Here is a 24006-nt window from a genome sequence, read left to right on the forward strand (position 1 = left end):
ATAATGTCTTTCTTTCTGCCATTCGGCATTCTTCATTCCTATATATGCCGATGACTAAAGATTTTTAAGGCAATTCACACTGTTGATGACTGTCGTATCCTGCAGTCTGACCTGCTTTCTTTTTCGAAATGGTGCACAGATAACAACCTAACGTTGAATGCTGTTAAGGCCAAAGTCATGACTTTCACCCGAACAACAGCAAGCATTTATTTTTCTTATTAGGTATATTCTGTACCATTGTGTAGGGTCCGTGAGATCAATGATCTTGGTGTACTTTTTGATACAACCTTACACTTTTCCGCTTACACTAAACGCGCGGCAATGCGGGGTATGCGCACTCTTGGCTCTGTTTGCAGACTATCGAGATAATTCAATTCTTCTACACCGTTCCGCAAGTTGTACACAACAATCTCTCTTCCTCAACTCGAATACGCGTCGGTCATCTGGAACGTCATCTCTAGATCCAGCAGTGACGTTATTGATCGGGTCCAGAAAAACTTTCTAAGCATATATCATCATCGCTTTGCTAGCACGGACGCTGGACCTTGCTCTAGCACTGTCGGGTTATCGTAATTGCCCTTACTTCGTTGCCGACGTAATCGTGCTGACCTTCTGTTTCTTTTCAAACTTCTTCACGGTATCCTCATGTGCCCCGAACTCCTCAGTTGTATCATGTTTCGTATTCCGCACAAGATCACCAGAGAACACAGACCTTTCCATGTTGCTGCCTGTCACCACCAACACTCAACCGTTCACAGAATACAGTCTTTATAACGCCCACTTTCATGACCTTCATATTTTTAACAACTCGCTGTCATAACTCTGTTCTGAGCTTTGCGTAGTCGCCTCTTAGCGAAATCTTTTTTTTTTTGATAATGTAGAGAATACTGACGTACGTTTTATTTGTTTTTTTAATAGCACGACGTTATAGGAGAGGTTGTTTATGTAGATGGCATGTGCGAAGTTATACACAAAGTTCATATATGTTCAAATTTCTTGTTACTGCTTTGTCTCCTATAGGAACAAAAAGATCCGGACTAGTAGTTAGCCACTCAAAGAAGTAAAACAGGGCGTTTAAAGACGCCAAGTAATCAATCACACAGTACCAGGATGAGAAAAAGACTGCAGACAGGTAAAAGATGACGAGACTTAGGTGTGATAGAGCAACACTTCTCTGCGCATTTTTATTTACAAACTATGTGATGATTCAATGATATCCTGGCCGCAGTCACTTGAAACAAATGGATGCAGCCAAGGGGTGAAACGATATCGCAAGTTGTCGATGTCCGTCTTCAAAACACGGCTTCGAGCTCCCTGTAGAGAGGGTAAAATGTGCTCGACCTTTTAAAGGCTGCGGTGAGGCCATATTAGAGTTAGCTGTATTTCTGTTTTTCAGTCCTCTGGTCAAGTCCTCGACGAACTCAGAAGGACGGGGGCAATCAGGAGCACAAGAAATCCCTTAGAAGCCACAACTGCATGCGCCGAAGAAGCGCAGCCACCGAGTAAGGCTAGGGCGTCCACAACCCTCATAAACGCAGCCTTGGCCGTCTTCATCGGCATCGGGCACGTTGAGTTGAATGCCTGGTCGAAGCAGGCTACCTCGATGGGGTGTAGGCTGAAAAAAATGCAAGGAGAAAAAGTCGATGCACTTGGGCAGCCTGACTAGCCTACAGCGTATGTCTGAGTAAGGACTATAGGGGCTTATTCATAAAGCGTTTCGATCCTAAGGGTTCTTTGCCATTGGCCGACTAACTTCGCTAATAATATGTCCACAACCGCTATTGGTCGACATATTCTCTTACGTACAGTCATAGCGTAAAAACTGTTGTGAATACTTGCCTTTGGGAACGTAGACTTAACGACAACAATAATGTAATACAGTGTTTATCATACGGAACTTATACAAATAATTCTATGAAACCCGTGTTAGTAAGACTTACTACGTCCGCATCGCGTGACTTGTTTTTTGCTGGCCATGGTTTGTTCGCGGATGGGTGATATCTCTGCGGATAAACACTCTAAATTGGTTCCAAGTGTGCGAGGATAAAAAATATATCGAATTTGCTTAGTGCTACATTACTACAGCATAGTATCAGCTTGTAATTGTACTGCAAATTAGCAGCCGGGGTGGCTTTATACTTCAGGCTTTGTTCTGTCCACGCTTCTGTTCGGGCTTTGCTCTGTTCATGGCTGAAATAAAGCTTTGGGCACCCAAGAAACTCTAATTGATCACTTAACCTTGAGTTTACCTCTCGAAGACGAATGAAGTAGAGACACGTACTTTCTTGCTTAATTATTTGAAGTGACACACATTGAGCTGCGCTGTTGAAGCTAGTCCGCCCAAGAAGGGTTGTCCAGTTAGCAGGTATCGCGAAACTTAACACCAATTTTGACACGCCCGACCGCAAACTTGCAATGTCATGCGGCTGTGAGTTTCGACTATTTCAGCTTCGCTGCACTGCGCGTAGTGGATGGCTCTCAGTGACACCCTGCGTTCCACCTATGACCCTGGCTCCTCCTACCTGCGGCAAATTTCCTTTTTGTCCACTTTAAGTTTCATTTTGCCTCATTATCTCGACATTTAGGTTAACCGTAACAATTATTTCTCGCATCTCTTCTCCTGGCTTCACTGTATACTTTACTGATATGCTTGTATTAACTGGCATGAGCACTGCCGTTCTGGAAGGAATAGCGTAAACAAACACACGGACACAAAGAGGAGCTTGCTTATTTGCGCTATGTCCCTTCCGAAATGTCTCACCAGCAAGGACGAGCTCCCTCGTGGCTGCCATATTTAGCCATGGACACGAGCAAAGCACTTCACTTGCTCTCTCTCTCGCCAAGTGGCTCTCCTCTTGTTCGGCGTATACAGAGACGAAAGCTCGCGACTGCGATAACACGCGTTGATAACCTACCATTGTCAGAACAACCATATTTGGAACGCCTACCCCGTTAAGCCGTCGCAGCAGAGGACGGTGAAGGCATTGTTACGATTATTGTGAAGGAATATGCGAGAACGGCGTTAGCATTAACCTTACCTTCCGAGGTATAGCCCAGTGACCATGGCTTTGCGCTGCTCACCTAAAGGTGCGGGTTTGATCCTGACCACGGTGGCCGTATGTCGGTGGAGATTAAATGCAAAGACGCTCCTGTGCTTAGGCTTAGTTGCATGTTAAAGAACCCCGCGTCTTTTTAAGCTTAAAGTGAAGGCCCCGAGACAGCCTGTGAATGCGGAGGTGGTAAAAATCGCGCGCATTGCGGCAAAGCTCACCGGCAGTGCTCTTCCACGGGGGACGGTGTGCCAGCATCCTGTGGATCGGATGCCGGTAACATCGTTCTCGCGCAGGCTTCCAGCTTCTCCTCGTCCCTACACTGGAAGGCTTTGTGAAATTCTGCGAGTTGTTGCATAGCATGGAGGGAAAAAAATTGGAGCGTGGCATACTGAAATAACTATTGCCTTTTGGTAGACAAAAAGAAGAACAACAACTACAACCACAACAAACGCAAGAACAATAAACCACGTCTTAAAGCAACAACAACGAAAACGCGCATTCATAAATGCACGATATGCCTGCGCCATTTCAAGCTTCTGTGGATGTGGCGAATTGAGCAAGTGCGCTATTTGTTCGTCCAGCGCCAATACATGAAGCATAACGTGGGTGTTCGCGCTCTTGCTTCGTCTCATCACCATAGTGAACCGCTTTTCGAGTTGGAGCTGCAATTTTTGTTGAACGCATTAGGGGTCACCCCGCATGAACTGTGCTTCCGGTACCGAGCCTGTGACAGACTTGTCCATGAAGGAATCGGCATGTTCTGAAAGAATAGTTTATAATCAATCGTCTTCCAATGAAGTCTTCGGATTTTGCGGAAGATAAAACTTCGGCGTTGTTTGGTGAGTTTTTGGTGAGTATTGGTGAGTTTGATGAGTGAGCTGTTTCTGCACTAATTTAGGGCATGTTTAAACTACTTTTTCCACGCATCACTGTGCCTCCTTTTTTTTTTCTCTCTGCAAGTGCTCACGTGAACATCTATTTACCTGTTCCTTTAGTAACCTCTGTGGTGGACCTCGTGGTATTTCCGTATAGCGGTGTGACGACTGCGGCAACAAATATGCTTAACGCCTATGTTAGGCGTTTGCTGAAAACCAGTAAAAAATGAGGTGGATATTCGTGCTGTCAACTAAGCCCTGACCGGCAGAAGTCAGTAACTTCGCATGATCCTTATAATCATGACAATCAGTGTAACACTATATTGTGAATGAATGTTTTTTTTTTTTGCGGTTTCCTGCGATGAATGCGAACCTCATGTGTGCCAGGTGCCCTAGGCTATGACAATACTCAAGATTACGAAACTGCTCAGTAATAATTCAGAACTTTGAAACCCTTGTTGATTTCTTTTTAGAAGATATTTTACATACTTGCCTTTTTTTGGTAAAATCCAAATTTAGGAAAATAAGTCACAGTCTGCTTTCTTTTCTTCTTCTTTCAAGTGCGATCAACATTCTTTGGGAAATTAACCAATTTTGCGGTATGTATGGTGTACGACCCATATCTAACCTCTTTCAAGCCAGCTAGGGCCACGAGCTACGTGCGCGAATAGTCAGCTTGGGGCTAAACAACTTGTGTCAGTCATTGGGTATGCGGCAATTGGAAATGTGCCACTCGGTATGAACCCGAACAGACAACTTGTGTCATTTTGTACGTGTAACGGGGTACGTGACACTAGGTATGGGAACATTCTTGGCGAGTTCTCCAGAATGGGTACGTGGCACTGGGTAGGTGCCCGTATAGACAAGCAGAACAAGAGGCAAGAAGTGAAGGAGTCGATCGGCAGCAGAAAATCGAAGACGTCAGCTGCAGAGAAGCGACGATGTCGGCACCAGGAGTTGTCCGAGACTTGAGGGACAACGGAGCGATCTCCAAAGTGCCCGATTGGGCTGACGGTCCACTCCGAGGATTTTGCTTATCCGCTCTCATTTCTTGTACTTTCTTTCCGTGTCGATCGCTGTTAGTGTAACCTCTCGCGCCTCTGTCTACGATTAAATTCGGTTTGAATTATTCTCATCGATGAGGGTTGCAGTTCCTGATGCCGAAGTACGAGAGCAGACTATCAGATCACAAAGAGCCGACAACAACCAACTAAACCACTAAACAGCTATAGAAAAGACACCAGTGGAAGACAGAAAGGCTTACTGATTGGCTCCTGCGACTTCAGTCATGCGCTTCGAGTCCCAAGAGAACTACTACGCAACACGCTTAACGAGTGCGGAAGAAAAACCACAGTTCATCATGCGTGTAAGTGGGCTTATTTACAAGCAGGGCTACGTAACAACAGCCTTGGCCCAAGAGCGTCGGTCGCTGTCTCGCGCTCTCCGGGCTGCCGGACGTCGTCGTCCTCTCTCAATAGTTCATGACCCTCTTCCCCACTACATTGGCCCCGGCGGCGAAGAGGAGCCATCCTGGCGACTCAAGGTGATGCAAGCACCAGAGGGTCGTAGTAGGGCTTTAAGCGCCTCTTGTGGACTGTTTCACGACCGCGGCAGCGTCTGTCGGTGGGAGGTGTCACAGGCTCGACGACGTAGTTCACCGGCGACCGGCATAGAACGATCCGGTTGGGACCATGATATTTTGCTGCAAACTTGCGGGAGAGACCGGGGGTCTGGCAAGGAATTGAAAGCCACAGGAACGAGCCAATAGGGAAGGCAGGGGCAGGTTTAGCTGGGTCACGGCGTTCTTTTTCAAGACCTTGTGTCACAGATGGAAATGAGCGTGCTAGTTGGCGGCACTCTTCGGCACACTGAGCGAGTTCTGAGGCTGGGCGGTATTCGGACGTGTCCAGGCGGTACGGAAATATAGTACCCAGTTTGACAGAGGGCTCACGTTCGTATAGGAGAAAGAAAGGGGGAAATCTAGTGGTGATTTGTGTGGCTGTGTTGTAGGCATATGTCACAAAAGGAAGCAACAAGTCCCAATTAGAATGGTCGGAGGCTATGTACATGGAGAACATATCACCAAGTGTTCGGATAAAGCGCTCCGTCAAGCCATTAGACTGTGGATGATAGCTTGTAGTGGTAAGATGAATAGTATTTCACGCACTCAGAAGCTCTTGGACGACTTGCAAAAGTAACACACGCCTTCGGTCGCTAAGCAGCTCGCGTGGCGCACCGTGGCGAAGAACGAAGCTGAGCAAGATGAACAAGGCAACATCACGAGCTGAAGCTGTTGGAAGAGCAGCAGTTTCGGCATAACGAGTGAGATGGTCGACGGCCACAATAATCCGCCGATTGCCCGCAGGGGTGGAAGGAAGGGGCCCGTACAGGTCTATGCCGAGTCTATCGAACGGGCGAGCTGGACACGGCAAAGGTTGCAATGGCCCAGGCGTGTGACAAGTTGTCTTCCGGCGTTGACACTCAATGCAGGAGCAAATGTGCCTTGCGGATGTATGTGTACATTCCACGCCAGTAGAATCGCTGGCGAAGTCTATCATAGGTTTTCAAACGCCAGCGTGCTCGTTTTGTGGGTTGGCGTGGAAGTGCGTGCACAGATCGGAGCGTAAAGTGCGAGGTGTAACAAGAAGCCACTTTCGAGCATCTGGCTGATAGTTGCGGCGGTACAACATAGCGTCCCGAAGAGTATAATGAGCTACCTGGCGACGAAAGGCACGAGAGTGCCGTGGGGCAGGGGTCGTCGAAGGCGCAGCTAGAACGTCGATCAGCGAGGCGATCCAGGGATCCTTGCGCTCTTTGGAAGGCATGTAAGTGATATTGATGTTAAGCGAAGGAAATAGCAGAAAGGGAAACGGGCGCAACGTCAGAAGGCACGGGCGAGCGGGAAAGTGTGTCGGCGTCGGCGCGCTTGCGTCGGAAGCGGTAAAGGACGCGAATATAAAATTCTTGTAAACGTAGCGCCCAGCGTCCAAGTCGACCCGACGGATCATTCAATGAAGCCAACCAGCAGAGCGTATGGTGATCGGTGAGGACATCAAACGATATACTGTACAAGTAAGGGCGAAATTTCTGCAGCGCCCAAACAATGGCCAAACATTCCTTTTCGGTAACCGAGCACTTGCACTCTGCCTCGTGAGGGCACGACTAGCATATACAACTATGTACTTAGAGAAGCCCGGCTTTCGTTGGGCAAGTACAGCGCCAAGTCCAATCCCACTAGCATCCGTGTGTACCTGGGTTGGAGCGGTAGGGTCATCGTGACGTAAAATGGGTGGTGAAGTCAAGAGATGACGTAATGTTGTGAAAACCTCATCACGTGCCGTCGACCAACCAGACAGATAGCTATCGCCGGTGAACATCTTCGTTAGTGGTGCTATTATAGAAGCGAAGTTCTTCACAAAGCGGCGGAAGTATGAACACAGACCAAGGAAACTTCGAAGGGCTTTCACGGTGGTAGGCTTCGGGAATTCAGCAACAGCACGAAGTTTCTGCGGATCGGGAAGGACGCCTTCCTTCGAGACTACGTGGCCCAGGATGGTGAGTTAGCGAGCTCCCAATCGGCACTTCTCGGTGTTAAGGTGAAGTCCTGCGTGGGTTAAACAGCTCAATACTTCGCAAAGACGATGAAGGTGGCTATCGAAATCAGGGGAGAAAAAAACGAAGTCATCCAGGTGGCACAGGCATGTCCTGATGTCTTTCACTTTAACCCACGCAAGACACTGTCCATCATCTTTTCGAATGTGGCTGGGGCATTACATAGACCGAAGGGCATGACATTGAATTCGTACAGCCCATCGGGAGTTATGAAGGCAGTTTTTGGGCGATCGGATGGTGCCATAGGAACCTGGCAATAGCCGGATCTTAAGTCTAGTGATGAAAAGAATTCGGCTCCTTGCAAGCAGTCCAGGGCATCATCGATTCGTGGCAGAGGATACCAATCTTTGCGCGTAACTTTGTTTAATCGGCGGTAATCGACGCAGAAGCGTAACGAGCCGTCCTCATTTTTTTGGCGAGAACAACAGGCGACGACCAGGGACTGCAGGACGGCTTAATGATGCCGCGCTGAAGCATGTCGTCGACTTGTTCGGAGTTCACACGACGCTCAGCAGTGGATACGCGGTAAGGGCGCTGTCGGAGAGGCGCTTTTGAGCCGGTGTCAATCGGATGGAGAACAGTGTGCATGTGGCCTAATGACATCTGGCAATCAAACGAGCCACGAAACTGGTGTGGAAGTGCAAGAAGTTTCTCGCGGTGCGCCTCTGCAAGTTCGTTGTCGATGGCGGAGCCAAACATGCTTAAAGGTGGGCGATCAGGCGTACCGGCAGAAGGTGTCAGGGCACTAAGTTGAAAGTTGTCCGCGTCGTCAAGGCAGAAGATGGAGGATACGTAGAGTGGCTAAATTGTGCCTAAACACTCTCCACGGAGAAAGGTTGAGGGAACTGGCAACGAATTCATAACAAACAACGATGTAGCGCCGTTGGGCATGTCGAGAACGGCAAATGGCAGTGTAGGATCCCTGCGGCACTGAACGGTCTCGGAGGGGGTAAATAGAACTGTGTACTCACCAACGGTGACACAGGACACGGGGACAAGGGCTGCACTACTGGGTCGGATGTTCGTATAATCGGAGATAAACAACTTCTCCAACGTAGGGGCAGACGACTCGGAACACAACGCAGAGAATGCCACCTCGGCATGAGCACAGTCAATAACAGCATGATGGCGAGAGAGAAAATCCCAACCGAGGATGACATCATGCGAACAGGCCGATAACAGAAGAAACTCAATGGGATACACAACATCTTGAATGACGACGTGGGCTACGCAGGCGGCTGATGGCTGAATGTGGTCTGCGCTGGCGGTACGGAGGGACAGTCCCTTTGATGTCGTCGTAACCTTCCTAAGCAAGCGGCAAAGTCTCGTGTCCTATCACTCAAACTGCAGCACCAGTGTCCACAAGCGCAAGGGTATGAAAGCCATCCACAAAAACGTTAATGAGGTTGGCCGGAGAAATGTGAGGACTTGAATTGATCGACGACAACGCAGTTCGTGTCTCGGGAACTGCGGCATGTAGTTTTCCGCGTCAGAAGGGTAGGGCCAACGGCGCATAGGTGACAGAGAGCGACGTCGATGGGATAGAGATCGGTGGGTAGCGGACGGCAGGCGCTCGGGCACGCGCTCGGGCGAAGAAGATTGTTGTAGCCGCGCTGTGCCATCAAAGCGTCTAGAATCGTACGCAGACGGTCGCGTGGTGTCTATTTGAACAGGAGAGCGACGGCGACAGAAGCATGCCACATGTCCTGCATAACCGCAAGAATGGCATATAGGGCGATTGTCCGCAGTGCACCATGGATTTGAAAACGTGAGCACTGGTCGGCTGAACTGAACAGGTGGTAGTCGAACGGCTGCCGGCGCGGAACAATAGGTTGGCTGATGATGCGACCCGGCAGCGACGACTTGCGCGTACGTCAAGGGCGCAGACTCCGGAGGTGGCGCATGAGCGAAAGGCAAAACGTCAGTGACCTCTTCCTGGATAACTTGTCGTATGACTGGGGCCAGATGTGACTGTGCTGGCTCGGGCGTGCTCGACAAAATGGAGAGTTGTTGGGCGACCTCCTCACGCACGAACTGCTTGATCTGAATCAACAGTGCATTCTGGTCGCCCAAAGTCAAGGATGCGATCAAGTCCTTCTGTTCCAGAGGGCGTCGAGTTTGGGCCCGTTGCTTGCGCAATTCGTCGAAACTCTGGCACAAGCTGACAACATCTGCGATGGTTTGTCGGTCTTTTGCCAATAACATTTGAAATGCGTCATCGGCTATTCCTTTCAAGATTTGCTTGATCTTATCCGACTCAAGGGTTGATGGGTTTATACGCTTACACAAGTCGACGACGTCTTCAATATAACTGGGGAAGTTCTCACCGGGTTGTTGAGCGCGTTCACGAAGTCGCTGTTCTGCGCGGAGCTTGCGTACCACGGGGCGGCCGAATATTTCCGAAAAAGTTGTCTTGAACGATGCCCAGTTGTGAATCTCCCCTTCCTGATTGCGGAACCAGAGACTGGCGGCGCTGTTCAAGTAAAATATGACATTGGTCAGCCTAGTCCCATCGTCCCATTTGTTGACTGCGCTCACCCTCTGGTAAGTTGCCAACCAGTCCTCGACGTCTTGGTCGTCAGTCCCGCTGAATATCGGGAAGTGACGTTGAGGCAGCACGCCGGGACAGATGGTGGGTTGAGTCTGAGAGGGGCCTTGGGTGGTGATTTTTTCCGTCATCGCTGGCGTTGGAGTCAGGGTACGGCATCGTAGTCCCAGGTCGGGAGACTAGGAGACTACCTAGCACCTGTCCGCCGAACTGTAAGGGGGTTTATTTACAAGCAGGGCTACGTAACAACAGCTTTGGCCCAAGAACGTTGGTCGCTGTCTCGCGCTGTCCGGGTTGCCGGACGTCGTCGTCCTCTCTCAATGGCGCGTTCACCCTCTTCCCCACTACATGCGCTTTTATTCCTACGTTCACTTTGCTTAGCGCTGGTTAACCAAATTGGGTCGAATCGTCGACTAGTGCAGCATCACCTAACAATGCTGCGTTAGTCGGTGATTCGAACCAATGTTCAAATCTCTACAAATTGATTTTTTGACACGGAAAAAGATCTGCAGACTTCAGTGACCCCTTCGGCACTCTTATCAACGGTGTAAAATGCACGTGAAATGCACATGAATGATATAAACGTGCATACAGAGGTCATAAATATATATAATTAACTTAGTAGCCAAAGTGACGCCAAGCCGGATGCACTCTAAATCAGAATCAATCGCAGTCATGCGCAGCAGAGCTTTTACTAGGACTCAGAATAAAAAAAGTTTCGCCGCAAAGGCAAAGCAGTATTAGTGATAGCGAAGCATGCGACAATTACACGTGTAAAGTGTGTCCCTTTAGGGAGACACTTTACAGAGGCAAACATTTCTCATTAGCATGGCAGACTTCTATTTCCAATTAAGCTATGTCTGCGTTCGTTTGCTGCACAGTCGTTGATTCAAAGTTGACCATACTTATTTATATGAAATTTCGCCCTCAAACCAAGCCACCGATTATATCAGACTTGTGTTCCAAATTTCTGATCTTATCACTTTTTACGCAGTTAAGGCGTGAAAAAAGTTCCTATTTTGAGAATTTGCTTACTTTGGAGAGTAATGTTGCCCGAAGTGTTGTCAGTTAACTATATATGCCGATCTCAACAGGCCGCAAAAAACTGTTTCCTCGCTGAAAGGGAACTTTGTTATAAGAAACTTCGTCACCAACACATCTTTCATGTGACCTTCCTTCTAGGCTTAGTGTGTTCTGGTGACTACACTGGCCTTATCAGAATTCAAAGAATTAAAGACCTAATTTCATACTATCTAAGCTTGCAGTAACGTTACTACTTCTCTATGCTGTCTCTAAGAGCTCAGTATCGCGGAAAGGAGTTGGCACAATTGCCATTTGGTGAGTTACAAGGAGTCACAGACATCCTCGCATGCCCAAATTGCTCAACCAAGACGGTCATCTAGTGTGCTCATTTGCTAAACATCGTGCCCGCAGGTGTTGTTGCTTGTTAGTGACCCCGTGGCGTCGTCGGTCTGTATTCTTACAGTTGTTTACCACCATGGTCTTCAAAGGTGTACTTCGTGCTTACTGTAAACAAACCTTGAAAGAGAAAATTTATCATCCACCCGAGTCTATAACACGATACTACAGAGGAAATCAATGTGGATTTTCAAAAAAGGTGGCTTAGCAGTTGAAGCAAAATTCGGATGATTCCGGGGGTGGAATACGGGACCAACGCCTTTCTGTGGTGGTCGCTGTGCCATCTGCGCTAACCGGCAGTCTAACAAATCGCAGAGCAACGGCGAATTAAGCGGTAAATCGAAGTACTGGGCCACTGAACAACGCAAATCAGTTGTGCGTAACCACTCCAGGAGGAAGAAGGTTCGTTATGCAGCCTTCTGCAACCAGTTCGCAAGAGACCCACCTCTGAGAGTATTATCGCAGACAATGTTGCGCATTGCCTCGTAGCCTCTCTCTTGGATCCTGTAGTCACCATTTATTGCTTCAGGGCACCCGGCAAGGTCTTCGTGGCACACTTGCTTTTCTGTGATGCGGCTGCAACATAAAAATGCAAGGCTATAAGCGACACGCCCTCATAGCATAGCTTCCGATTCGTAGCTTGTTGCACAGTCTTTGTTTCAAACATGTTGCCGTCATACTAATAAAATTCATAATGATTGATTGATTGATTGATTCATTCATTCATTGATTAGCTGTACCAAACCCACCATTTGACAGCTTGCAATGTTGTCACGCCCACAGATACAGAATTTGCACTTTTGCTCCTTACGTCATTAAGAAGCCGGAAAACAGCGCTTGAAAGTTTCTATTTCTGAAGCTTCCCCATTCTTTCTACTGGGAAACATATTTTGAGCTACCAGTGAAGAAATACTTGTTCGCCATTTGCGTAGGATCTAGGATTTTTCATTTCATTACAGCAGCACAAAGCCTGTCTGTCTGTCCGTCCGTCGGTGCGTCCGTCGTGTGGCGCGAATGAAAATGACACAAAGGAACACAGACGACGTAGAGGGGCGCTGACGGGAGTCGTTTGTGTTCCTTTATGGTCAGTCCATTAACACTGCGCCAACTCAGTTTTCAAGAACAATGTACAAACTAGCCCGTGAATGAATTATTTTGCAACAACCGTGTCAAAAACTTGCCAGCAGGGGTCACATGCTAAAACCCGATGTAACGAAAACATGGTATAGCATTTTCACTTATATGTTTGCAACCGTACCACCTACGCGTTTTACTTTGGTTTCTTTCTATGGATGAAAGAAGCCATTACTCGATCATGCACGCATAGTGCGCACAGATGGCGCTGTTATCGCTTCACGCATGACGGAATCGGAGCCAAATGTAGTTTCACGCTCGGCGTTCAGAAGCGCATATCTCGGTAGTGTGTCGATCAGAGAGGTGGTGATTGCGTTTGAGAGAGCTCACTCAGCCATAATAGGTATAATCTATCAAACTCAAACATGTGCGCATCAGGAGTTGTGGAGCCTGCAAGTGTGCAATTTTTAGCAGACATTTCACGCTTGCTCGGTGATTGCGGCCCCTTGATGGACACGCAGGCTCCAGAAATGGCGTCAAAAGACGCCCGTAGCAAGAAAAACGGACGCCAATTCGGGCTCACCACATTTAATCACGGCGGAATATGGAGCGAGCATGACTGCAAGGTTCATTGCAGAACCTCTACAAGCTTTCTAATGTCTGAATAAATTTAACTTCCGTATTCGGTTGCGTCATTTCTGTAGCAGATGTTCATACAGCCTCTGCACGCACAAGACGTTTCGCGTAACTCACTGCGGCTGCGTCCCTGATACAGCCTAGCCGAGTTTTTCACAATACCTGCAACCTTTCTTGTATTCCTCTTCGTCATACTCGCCCTCTTGGTTAAGCCTAAATTCACCCCACCACAGTGCGCCTTTATAGCGGAGGTAGCACTCCTTCACGGAGCTCGGTTCGCATTGATGTGTATCTGAAAGAAAGAAATAATGAAATATCAGCAGATTCCCTCGCGCTGTGGAAATCGGTCTAAGCGAACCTTTCATTGGTGTTTGTGGAGAACGCTGTTCCTGTATGGCGATTGTTTGAAAGTAGAAACTACACGACCCAGATGGGCAAGTTTTCACTGGGAACCTCCTCGGTCAACATGAAGTTGTTACGCTCGACATGCCATGCACGACGAAGAAAGAATGACGACGAATGGAATGACTACGACACCATGAAGATGACTGTACCACGTAGACGCAACGACGAATGCATGATATTGATTGCATGATGACACTGGAATCACTACGACAGCATGATGACGATGAACAGACCTCCATGGTATGACGGACAATCTGTGGCAACGAAGGTTTTATCACGTTTGAAAGACGGCAATGGCTTGACTACGATGGCGCATTGGTGTTGGAGCTCATGTCCGCACTTACAGGCATCGGCTGCCGCCACAGGCCGCTTTGATTCGCACTATTTCCGATGTCTGTTTGCAAACGATCGCCCTAGACAGCAGCCAGAAGCCCGCAAGAATGGCAGTGGTACGGTGACAATAGCGTGACGGTGACATTACTTTCAGTAGGACCCACGAATTCAGCAAGAGCTATTCGGCGAGACAGCAGGGGCAGCAGCGAAGTCGAAAGAATGGGCTAAGAAAGTTTCGCTTTAAGATGGGTGGCGACCCATAGCTACACAGCGTCAAGGTGGACCGTAGGCAGCTGACGTGATTTAGACGCGCAAGAACTGGAGCACAGCCGCGCCCCTCCACCTCAACGCACTTCCTCGAAGCGCGCCGGCACATCTTCCTCGCCAACAACATTGGGACCCCTGCGCCACCTTCGGGCTTTACGAAATATAACATAGACATCCCGCGTGGATATTGCCGTAGTTTATCTTTAGGCTTCGTATTATAAAAGTATGAGAAGGTTCACCTTGGCACAATAGATTAGCGTTAATGTACAGAATATGCCAGGTGTTTCTTTTCGGCGGAACATTATAAAAAATATAGTCATATCTAGGCCCTTGCCGTTTTTGCTAGTAGGCTACGTGTCTACGCGGACTTTTATAGTGAAAAAAAATATGTGCTATATTTTTTGTCAATTATCTAACACCGGGAGCCATCACCGGGAGCCGTCACCGAGAGCCATGGTTGAAAGCTGGATGGTGCGGCCGCTGCGGAGCTCCGTGGAGAGGACAGGGAACGGCACTCTCCACCAAAATGTTACGCCAACGAAGGATTAAGCACTGGAGGCTATTTACAATGTATATTTATAAAAGACATCTGCAGCGCTGACCAGTTCAGTCGATAGCTCGAGAGCCAGGAGCAGTTCGTCTTCTTCGTCGGAGCGCCCGCGCGCATCGTCCACAAGAAACACGCAATATGCATGTATCAATATGTTGATTCACTTTGATTATTAATTTTATGGCAGACGTAACTTCCAAATTGAAGCCGCGGAGCTGCGGAAGTCACGTCTGATTGGCAGAAATCGTAAGACTAGCACCACATTCGACATATGCAGCCATGTGTGCTACGAAGTATACTGGTGTTCCAGTTTCTCAAAGGCTTCTCAAAAGCGTGCCTTTAACAGCTGTTCGGGACGATCTTAACTGGAGCGCCAGGGAATGGTTTAGCAAGTTTTGGGGATGGATATGTCGAAAAGTGGAGCTAGTCTTGTGATTTCAGCTAAGCAGACATGACTTCACTATTCTTCAGCTGCAATTATGCAATTACATGTGTCCTTAAGAATTTAGTCACGTGACAAAAACGTTTGTCTATGCTCCGGGATCTGTACTCTCTGTGAAACTTTGCCTATCTCGATTTATCGTTATCTACGCAGTTCGCACCTTGGCGGCACTAACCTTGCCCTGAAGCCGCCGACAAGGAGCCGACGAGGATCCAAACCACGGTGACGAACGCCGCTTCTTTCCGTGCAAAACTGCGTGTTGACGCCATGATCTTTGGCCTCCAGGTGCGTTTACGTAAGGGCCGAACCTCGGGGAGCCTCGAAATGTCGCACCTCTCTGCGAGAGTATGGAGGGCATTATGAGTATAGGCGTGGGCGATAAGGCGGCGTTCTCGCGTGCGCCAATGTCCAAGGCCGCGAGGTCCGCGAGGATTGCTACCTTATCGCTTCCGTTGCGGGTCAACTGACGCGCATCGCAATATACTTCGTATGCCGCTTTCGATGTGCCACGCGATAGCTTTTTTTCTTTCTTTTTTTCCGTTTTCGCGAAATCCGGAACAGGCACGCCATGCACAACGCCACACCCCCCATGTCTACAGCATCCACGCCGTCCTTCCGGCCACGTCATTAAAGTGACGTGATCGCTACAACGCCGGTGACCTAAGCGGGAAGGAGCAGCGCTGTTATCACAGTGTGGCCTTATGAACTTCGTTCTAACGGACAAGTTAGTGTAAAGACGTGAAAGTAAATCTGTAAATTGAATATGTCGAGCGCCCTAGTGCCTAATTTCTTATGTATACGACACACGAGCGCTAAATTAATAATACTTTTGAGGCTAAGCTGCCTTACGCATTGACTTCTCTTGTCATTATACTGGCGCTGTTAGAGAGAGAAAAAGCAACGTTTACCTTAACATCATTAGTAACATTATGGTCTTCGTTAGAACTCAGTATGTGGAAGTGGTATAAGCACACGTACACAGCACTTATAAAAACCACGGCTACTTTCTAAAGCGTAACAGCGCGAAATGATCAGACAAGGAGCACAACTATAAGTTTCGCTACCACAAATGTCTGTATAGTGAAATTGCTGAAGTAAACTGAATACATTGCAGCAAACTTTTGTCACCGCTTCTAGTAATGGCTTCAATTTCTGGTTTGCCTCAAGGATACCTAGTCTGTAAAAACTGCTTTAATAATTAAGTACGTTAACATAATAGAAAACATTTCGAAGTTATAAATCAACATTTATCTTTTGTGGAAGTTATTCGCCAAAAATGACGGATTTCAAGGTCAGGAAACTTACCGCAATAAACGATTGCATATTTTACCACCTCTGAAAAAATAATGACGAGAAGCAACTAAAAGCATTCGACACTTAACGTTATCTTTGGGGCTCGTGTGGAAGTGAAACACATATGTAATGCGCATTAGGAAAGGCGAAGCCGCGTGATAGACGCTGGAGCACTGCACGGGCCGATTTTTTCAGTCCGAGCCCGACCCGGGCCCGTTTTTACTTTGGGCTGCCCGTCCGAGCCCGACCAAAAGTTTTATGGCGAGACCCGGGCCCGGCCCGGGCCCGGAAATAATAAACGTTACCCGCCCGGCCCGACCCGCCACCCTTCTACCTTAGGCCCGAGCCCGGCTCGACACCGGCCCGAACCCGGCCCGAGACCGAAAAAGACATGTTTTTCAGAGTCGAGACTTGCGAGGATAACTCGCTGCACGTTACATGCACACCACCAGAAAGTCCGAGCCCGGCCCGAGACCGGGTCAAAAAGCACATGCCGTGCCCGAGGCCGGTCACAATTGTGTCATTTCGCCTTCTCTTCTACTATCGGAGAAAGAAATAAACTTCCTGAAAGAAAGATTGAGATTGTGATTAGCGAGTCTTTGATGTGCGCATGCTTTCTGAGTATGTATAAAAAGGCTGGTTTTCTTGTAATGAAAATTCAGTTGGCAGTCAGCGCTTGTCATGTGGTCTTCGTTCCTTTGTCGTCCTTGTTCCTTTCGCGCTGTTACTTTATATCATTTGCTCTAATTATGAACCAACTAGCCCTCATTAAGTTGTTATTGAAGCACATTACCCTTCGTGACCTTCGCCTATAATTCGTCCCGTCACGACACCGCTGGCTTTTCGCCTTTTAAGACGATTGTCTTTATTGGGCTACCTAAACGCGAAAAACGTATGTCTGTCTGTCACTCGATTCAACCGCCCGGCCAAAACCAAGATAACGATAGGAGGTGTAGAGAGAGAAAGAGAGACAGAGGGCCAGTGTAATAAATAAATAAAATAGACTTCCTTGGCGAGGAGGGATTCGAACACGGGTACACACGCTCCGAAGGCGAGCGTCACAACCACTAGGCTATACACACTTTTTTTTCCTTTATCACTAGGCTATACACACAAGCATGCACTTATAGGAACCATATGATAGCGTTGTACCAACGATTGTAACAGCACTTGGGCGAGAGAAAAAGAAAATGAGATTGAGAGAGAGAATCATTTAAATAAAGAGACAGAGAAAGAAAGAGAAACAGAGATAGAGAGAAAGAGAGAGACAGAAAGAAATGAAAAATGAAACGCCGCAAATGAAAAAAAAAGCTACGCGTTAGAAATGGTGTAGGAGAGACGCTGCGCGTTAAAAACTAGCCGACTGAACCCGTGGCTCTGTAGCCGGCTTTGAGCCAACAGTAATATAGGTCCCAACAGATGGCGCTAGAGCAGGGCGAACGCAAGAAACTTGAACTGAATTCAGCAAAACCTCCATTCCGTCCATCATGGGAGGAGTGCGAGGGTAGGGGAAGAGCTTGAGAGGTGGGAGGGAGGAGAAGAGATGGTGTTATTATCAGGGGCTGCAAAAGACTATCGTCTTTCGACGTCATTTGCAGTGAAGCAAGCTGATATGCGGCCAATTTTTTGCCTTCTGTTCGGCCGCCACCCTACTTTGGCCTTTGACACGCTGCGTCCTTCTTCGACGAACACTCCCACTGAATGGGCTCAAGAAGTCTTCGCCCGGGCTCACACGCCACAGCAGATTGCCGGCTCCTGGCTCACTGAGTCTCAGGCCGCATAGAAGATCCGGTACGACAGCCGACATCGGGACGTTTGATTTGTAACATTGGGACGAGGAATCTGTAACAGACCTTCGGAGGCAAGCAGAAAAATGTGACGTTTTGGGGACAAACAAGAAAAAGACCGACTCGTTCGAGACCACATCGTTGTATAAATAAGGGACACAGCACTACGAGAGCACCTTTTTCGCGAACGGGACACGAGGCTCGACAAAATTTTCTAAAAGGCACGTAAAAGAGCCTGCAGAGCCGAAGCTTGAAGTATAAGCCATACAAAAGCAGTAGGAACTCAGATTATAAACTTTACAACCAGCAACATTGAAGAACCAGCAACTGAAACCGCAAGTGCACAAAGATTGAATGCACAAAGATTGAAAGTTTCTGGATCCAACGATTGCTCGAACTGTAGCACATTTTTATTGTATAATTATTATGTTACAGTTGTGATCTTGGTTCCTTGTACTCCATTTGTTTTCATTTTGCTCAACACTGCACTGTCAATACAGTGTTATCGCATGGCATACCTAGTAGAATCACTGCTCGTTTGTTTGCTTTTTGTTTGTGTATTTTTGCGGTTTCAAAAGCCAGTATTGTTTATGTCACCGGAGCAAACGCGTCTCATATACTGTTCTATGGCTATTTTTTTTTGCGTTTCAGCAACCATCATATGCTTCATTCCATCCTCTATTGTACAACCTTGAAGTGCCAATGTAAATGGACTTTTCTAGTTGTTCTTAAACCATATACTGTACGGTATATTCGTGTATTTCGGTGAGGTCGTAGCTGTAGGCTACGAGTAGTGTGCTGTCGCATTAAAACTTCAAGCATCCAGATGCGCTAATGGAACCGCATTCAGTTAAGTGCCATCCATTTTCAGTAAGTATCACTCAGCCGATGAAGAACTGAGGCGATATACACGTGTATCCTCTGGTAGATTGCCGAAGGAGAAGTGCCTGCGCGTTCTGAATAAAGGCAGTCTTATCATGCTTCATAACCTGTGATCGTGTTCAAGAACGTGATGTTGGCATTTTATCTAACCAGCTGTGTCAGCTGTGCTTGGTATTTCTACGCCTGACAATAATGTTGAAATTCACAGATTTTCATGTCTTAGAAGGGACTGTTATGTTTCTGGTCACGTCTTAATTCACCCCACCAACGTTAAGCACATCGCTCATGCGTAGCCTGAAGTACATGTTCGTATGTTTGGCCAGCGTCGAGATTATAGTTATCGACTTTAATTTCGGCAAAGAATTCAGGATATTACGATGGGCATGAGTGTGACATCCGTACAAATTATGTTACCCATGCTTTTTTTGTATCAGTATATTTAACCGTATGATCATTTTCACCCCACTGTGAGAAAGCACTGCTTAATACGTGCAGCAGTAGCGCACCCAGGATCTCTGCCAGGAGGGGTGACAGTTTGCCAATACCATCTAAACGGCACTAATGGCAATTTCTTCAAGGGAAATTGTCAAAAATGCGCTTTTTGCGTGTGTGCAGACGATTGCGCGTCTTACATCTTAGTTTCAGTACTCAAAATGCGCAAGGAAAGAAAAGGGGTTAAACAAAAGGGGGGGTTAAGTCGGCCTCAGGGTGGGGGGGTTACCACCCCCAACTCCCCCCCCCCCCCCCCCCGTCGGTGCGCCACTGGCGTGCAGGTGCTCTTATTTTAGGTTTTCTTGTGAAAACGCGCGAGAACTTTTTGCATACTGATGACCAATTTCGAGAGTTGGACTGAGATTTCAAATGCGTTCATACACAATCCAGCTGATCAGCAGAGGCCGCCCTACTTTCTCTGTAAAAACTATTGCGGCTATCAAAATGCAATCACTGAGAAGGTATCTAATTGATTAACTTCTAGCAGGCTAGGTAAAATTGCCATCGTAAGATTAGATCGTGCTGTGTGAAAAAATACTCCCGTATCTATGGATGGAAACGAGTAGTAGTAGTAGTAGTAGTAGTAGCAGCAGCAGTAGCAGTAGTAGTAGCAGGCGTAGCAGCAGTAGCAGTAGTAGTAGTAGTAGCAGTAGTGGTAGTAGTAGCAGCAGTAGTAGCATCTGCAGCGGCAGTAGTAGTAGTAGCAGCAGCAGTAGTAGTAGCAGCAGTAGTAGTAGTAGTAGAAGTCGTAGCAGCAGCAGTAGTAGTAGTAGCAGTAGTAGAAGTAGTAGCAGCAGCAATAGTACAGTAGCAGCAGTAGTAGTAGTAGTAGCAGTAGTAGTATCAGTAGTAGTAGTAGTTGTTGTAGCAGCAGTAATAGTAGTAGTAACAGCCGCAGCGGTAGTATACTAGCAGTAGCAGTATCAGCAGCAGCAATAGTAGTAGCACTAGTAGTAGTAGTAGTAGTTGTAGCAGCAATAGTATAGTAGCAGCAGTAGTAGTAGTAGTAGCAGTAGTAGTAGTAGTAGTAGTAGCAGTAGTAGTAGTAGTAGTAGTTGTAGCACCAGTAATAGTAGTAGTAACAGCCGCAGCGGTAGTATACTAGCAGTAGCAGTATCAGCAGCAGCAATAGTAGTAGCACTAGTAGTAGTAGTAGTAGTAGCAACAATAGTATAGTAGCAGCAGTAGTAGTAGTAGTAGTAGCAGTAGTAGTAGTAGTAGTAGCAGTAGTAGTAGTAGTAGTAGTTGTAGCAGCAGTAATAGTAGTAGTAACAGCCGCAGCGGTAGTATACTAGCAGTAGCAGTATCAGCAGCAGCAATAGTAGTAGCACTAGTAGTAGTAGTAGTAGTATAGTAGCAGCAGCACCAGCAGTAGTAGTAGTAGTAGTAAAGTAAATTGTTAAAGGAGTGTGCAAAGCATTCGCCCATATCAGTCGGTTTGGCATCACCAACGCAGCCCGATGCATTATCAATATAATTTGGGGTGTTCAAGTATTCAAATTTTCGAATCGATAGGAGTATTCGAGAATTAGCTACTGCTACTACTACTGCGCAATATGCCTTTCGCAAACATACATCAACTCAGCTTGCGCTTCTTCAGACATAGAAAGTGTACAGGAATCGATTTGCTTGAAGTCAGCCTAGCGCGCTGTTAAAAATTGTTAATCGGAACCTTCTACGTTCCACCGAATATTTCTCCTGCTTTGTTTGATCAGGTCATCTCTTCTATTGAAAATGTCTTATGCTCCCATCGCAAACACAGAGTATCCTTCTTGGTGATTTTAACACACCAGGAATTGATTGGAACACGCTTACATATTTTCATTATAATCATTACATAGAGAATAAATGCAGCCTGTTGTTAGACTTTATGTCCTTCTGTTCTCTTCAGCAGCACAATTTGATCGCCAATTCCTGTGGCAACGTTTTAGACCTTTGCCTCTCTAATGCTCAAGCTATAGATGTTTCCTGTTCTGATATTTCCCTTGTCCGTCCCGATAAGTTTCGCCCCTCACTTAAGATAACTGCCTCTGTGTCAGCCTTGAAGCAGAGCTTCTCGACTGACAATAATGAATCTTCTCGATTTGCTTTCAAGCGGGGTGATTATGTTGGCTTGTATGACTTCTTGTCCACCAGAGATTGGTCCCTGGTCACAGATAAAACTAATGTTGATGACCAAATAGATCAGTTTGCAGAGCTTGTTTTGAGCGGCATGCGCCAATACATTCCTCAGTACAGTCCTAGGCACTCTAAATATCCCAATTGGTTCTCATCTGAACTTATAACTGCCCTAAAGCGTAAAGATCGCGCGCACTGTAAATCCAGAATTCCTGTGCCTAATGAGTGGAGAGAAGAATTCCGCTTTTTTCGAACTCTCTGCAAACGCCTCTATAAGCGGGATCATGACGCATATATTGCATTCTTGAAAAAGAGCGCCTCCGACCGGCCGGCGGAATTTTGGAAGTATATCCGCAAGCGTACCAGTAATCGCGGAGAGAGTTTTCGCCTGCTCGACTCTAGTGGAGTAGAAGTCCAAGCAGTCGCGGATTGTTTTGCTGCCCATTTCTCTTCCTTATATAAGCCTTCAGGTTTCAACGCTGGTGTCAGTCAGCAGCACACAACGGCTCCTACATCTAGTCCTGTGTTGTTTGATGAAAAGCTGATCAGCGAATGCCTTAAGCGCTTGAAGCCTTCCCTATCCTGCGGTCCTGATGGCATCCCTTCCGCAATCTTAAAAGCGTACGGCGGTATATTTGCCCCAGTATTGACATCTATATTTAATAGCTCTCTGAATACTTCCACCTTCCCTCACATGTGGAAAACTGCTCGTGTTTTTCCTGTATTTAAGTTTGGCTGTAAAACCGATGTCTCAAATTATCGCCCGATTTCTCTTCTCTGTGCCACGTCTAAGGTTTTTGAGCTTGCTCTTCACAACGTATTGTCTTGTACTGTGAAGAACACGTTGATTCCGAATCAGCATGGATTCCTCACCGGCCGCTCTACTATCACAAATCTCGCAAGCTTCATGACACATATCTCCGTGCCGGTACTTCAAAGGGGGCAAGTAGACACCATATATTGCGACCTCAGTAAAGCTTTTGATGTGGTAAGCCACTCACTGCTTCTCATCAAGCTTACGCACTTTGGTGTTGACTCGTCAATTGTAAATCTATTGCGGAGTTATCTTATTGGTAGATCATGTTTTGTTAACGTCAACGGCCAAACGTCTTCATCGTACATGGTAACCAGCGGCGTTCCTCAAGGATCAGTGTTAGGACCACTCCTTTTTTTAATTTTTATTAATGACGTTCTTTCCGCCATTCGGCATTCTTCATTCCTCCTATGCCGATGACATAAATATTTTTAAGGCAATTCACACTGTTGATGACTGTCGCATCCTGCAGTCTGACCTGCTTTCTTTTTCTAAATGGTGCACAGATAATAACCTCACCTTGAATGCTGCTAAGACCAAAGTAATGACTTTCACCCGCAAAACAGCAAACATCTCTTTTTCTTATTCAGTAGACTCTGTACCATTGTGTAAGGTCCGTGAGATCAATGATCTTGGTGTACTTTTTGATACAACCTTACACTTTTCAGCTCACACTAAACGCGTCGCAATGCGGGGCATGCGCACTCTTGGCTCTGTTTGCAGACTGTCGAGAGAATTCAATTCCCCTACACCATTCCGCAAGTTGTACACAACAATCTGTCTTCCTCAACTCGAATACGCGTCGGTCGTCTGGAATGGCATTTCTAGATCCAACAGTGACATTATAGATCGGGTCCAGAAAAAGTTTCTAAGCATATATCATCACCGCTTTGCTAACACGGACTCTGGGCCCTGCTCTAGCACTGTTGGATTATTGCCATTGCCCTTACTTCGCTGCCGACGTAATCGTGCTGACCTGCTTTTCCTTTTCAAATTCCTTCACGGTATCCTCATGTGCCCCGAACTCCTTAGTTGTATCACATTTCGCATTCCGCGCAAAATCACCAGAGAACACAGACCTTTCCATGTTGCTGCCTGTCACCACCAACACTCAACCGTCCATAGAATACAGTCTCTATAACGCCCACTTTCATGACCTTGATATTTTTCACAACTCTTTGCCTTTGTTCTGCTCTGAGCTTTCCGTTGTTGTGTCTTAGTTTCACATATTGTTCAACTTCCCTTCTACATTTTATTTATGTATGCATTTTGCACCTTCGGTTACATGTATGTACACTTTTCAATATTGTTATTTTTTATTCATTGTTTTTTTTTCGCTGATACTCCCCTGCTGTATTTCTTTTTCTATGTATACGTGCGCCAGCACCCAGACCTCACGGTTGTTC

General features: G+C 47.0%; 1 protein-coding gene across 3 annotated transcripts in view; it reads right to left on the reverse strand.

Moving 5' to 3' along the window:
- Positions 1-24006, reverse strand: part of LOC119466137 (uncharacterized) — an 82328-nt gene that overhangs the window by 40314 nt on the left and 18008 nt on the right. For 2 of the 3 annotated variants that reach the window (XM_037726628.2, XM_049657684.1), the window contains exons 2-6: positions 15390-15551; positions 13380-13509; positions 11953-12083; positions 3272-3392; positions 1172-1615 (exon numbers count right to left, since the gene is read on the reverse strand). In XM_037726628.2, coding sequence (XP_037582556.1) covers positions 1405-1615; positions 3272-3392; positions 11953-12083; positions 13380-13509; positions 15390-15483 — 687 coding nt within the window. In that variant the 5' untranslated portion in view covers positions 15484-15551 and the 3' untranslated portion in view covers positions 1172-1404. Of the gene's footprint in view, positions 1-1171; positions 1616-3271; positions 3393-11952; positions 12084-13379; positions 13510-15389; positions 15552-24006 lie in introns of those variants that run through there. The other variant, XM_049657685.1, reaches the window with a different exon arrangement.

This window comes from Dermacentor silvarum, chromosome 10 (assembly GCF_013339745.2).
Source record: "Dermacentor silvarum isolate Dsil-2018 chromosome 10, BIME_Dsil_1.4, whole genome shotgun sequence".
Taxonomy (NCBI): Eukaryota; Metazoa; Arthropoda; class Arachnida; order Ixodida; family Ixodidae; genus Dermacentor; species Dermacentor silvarum.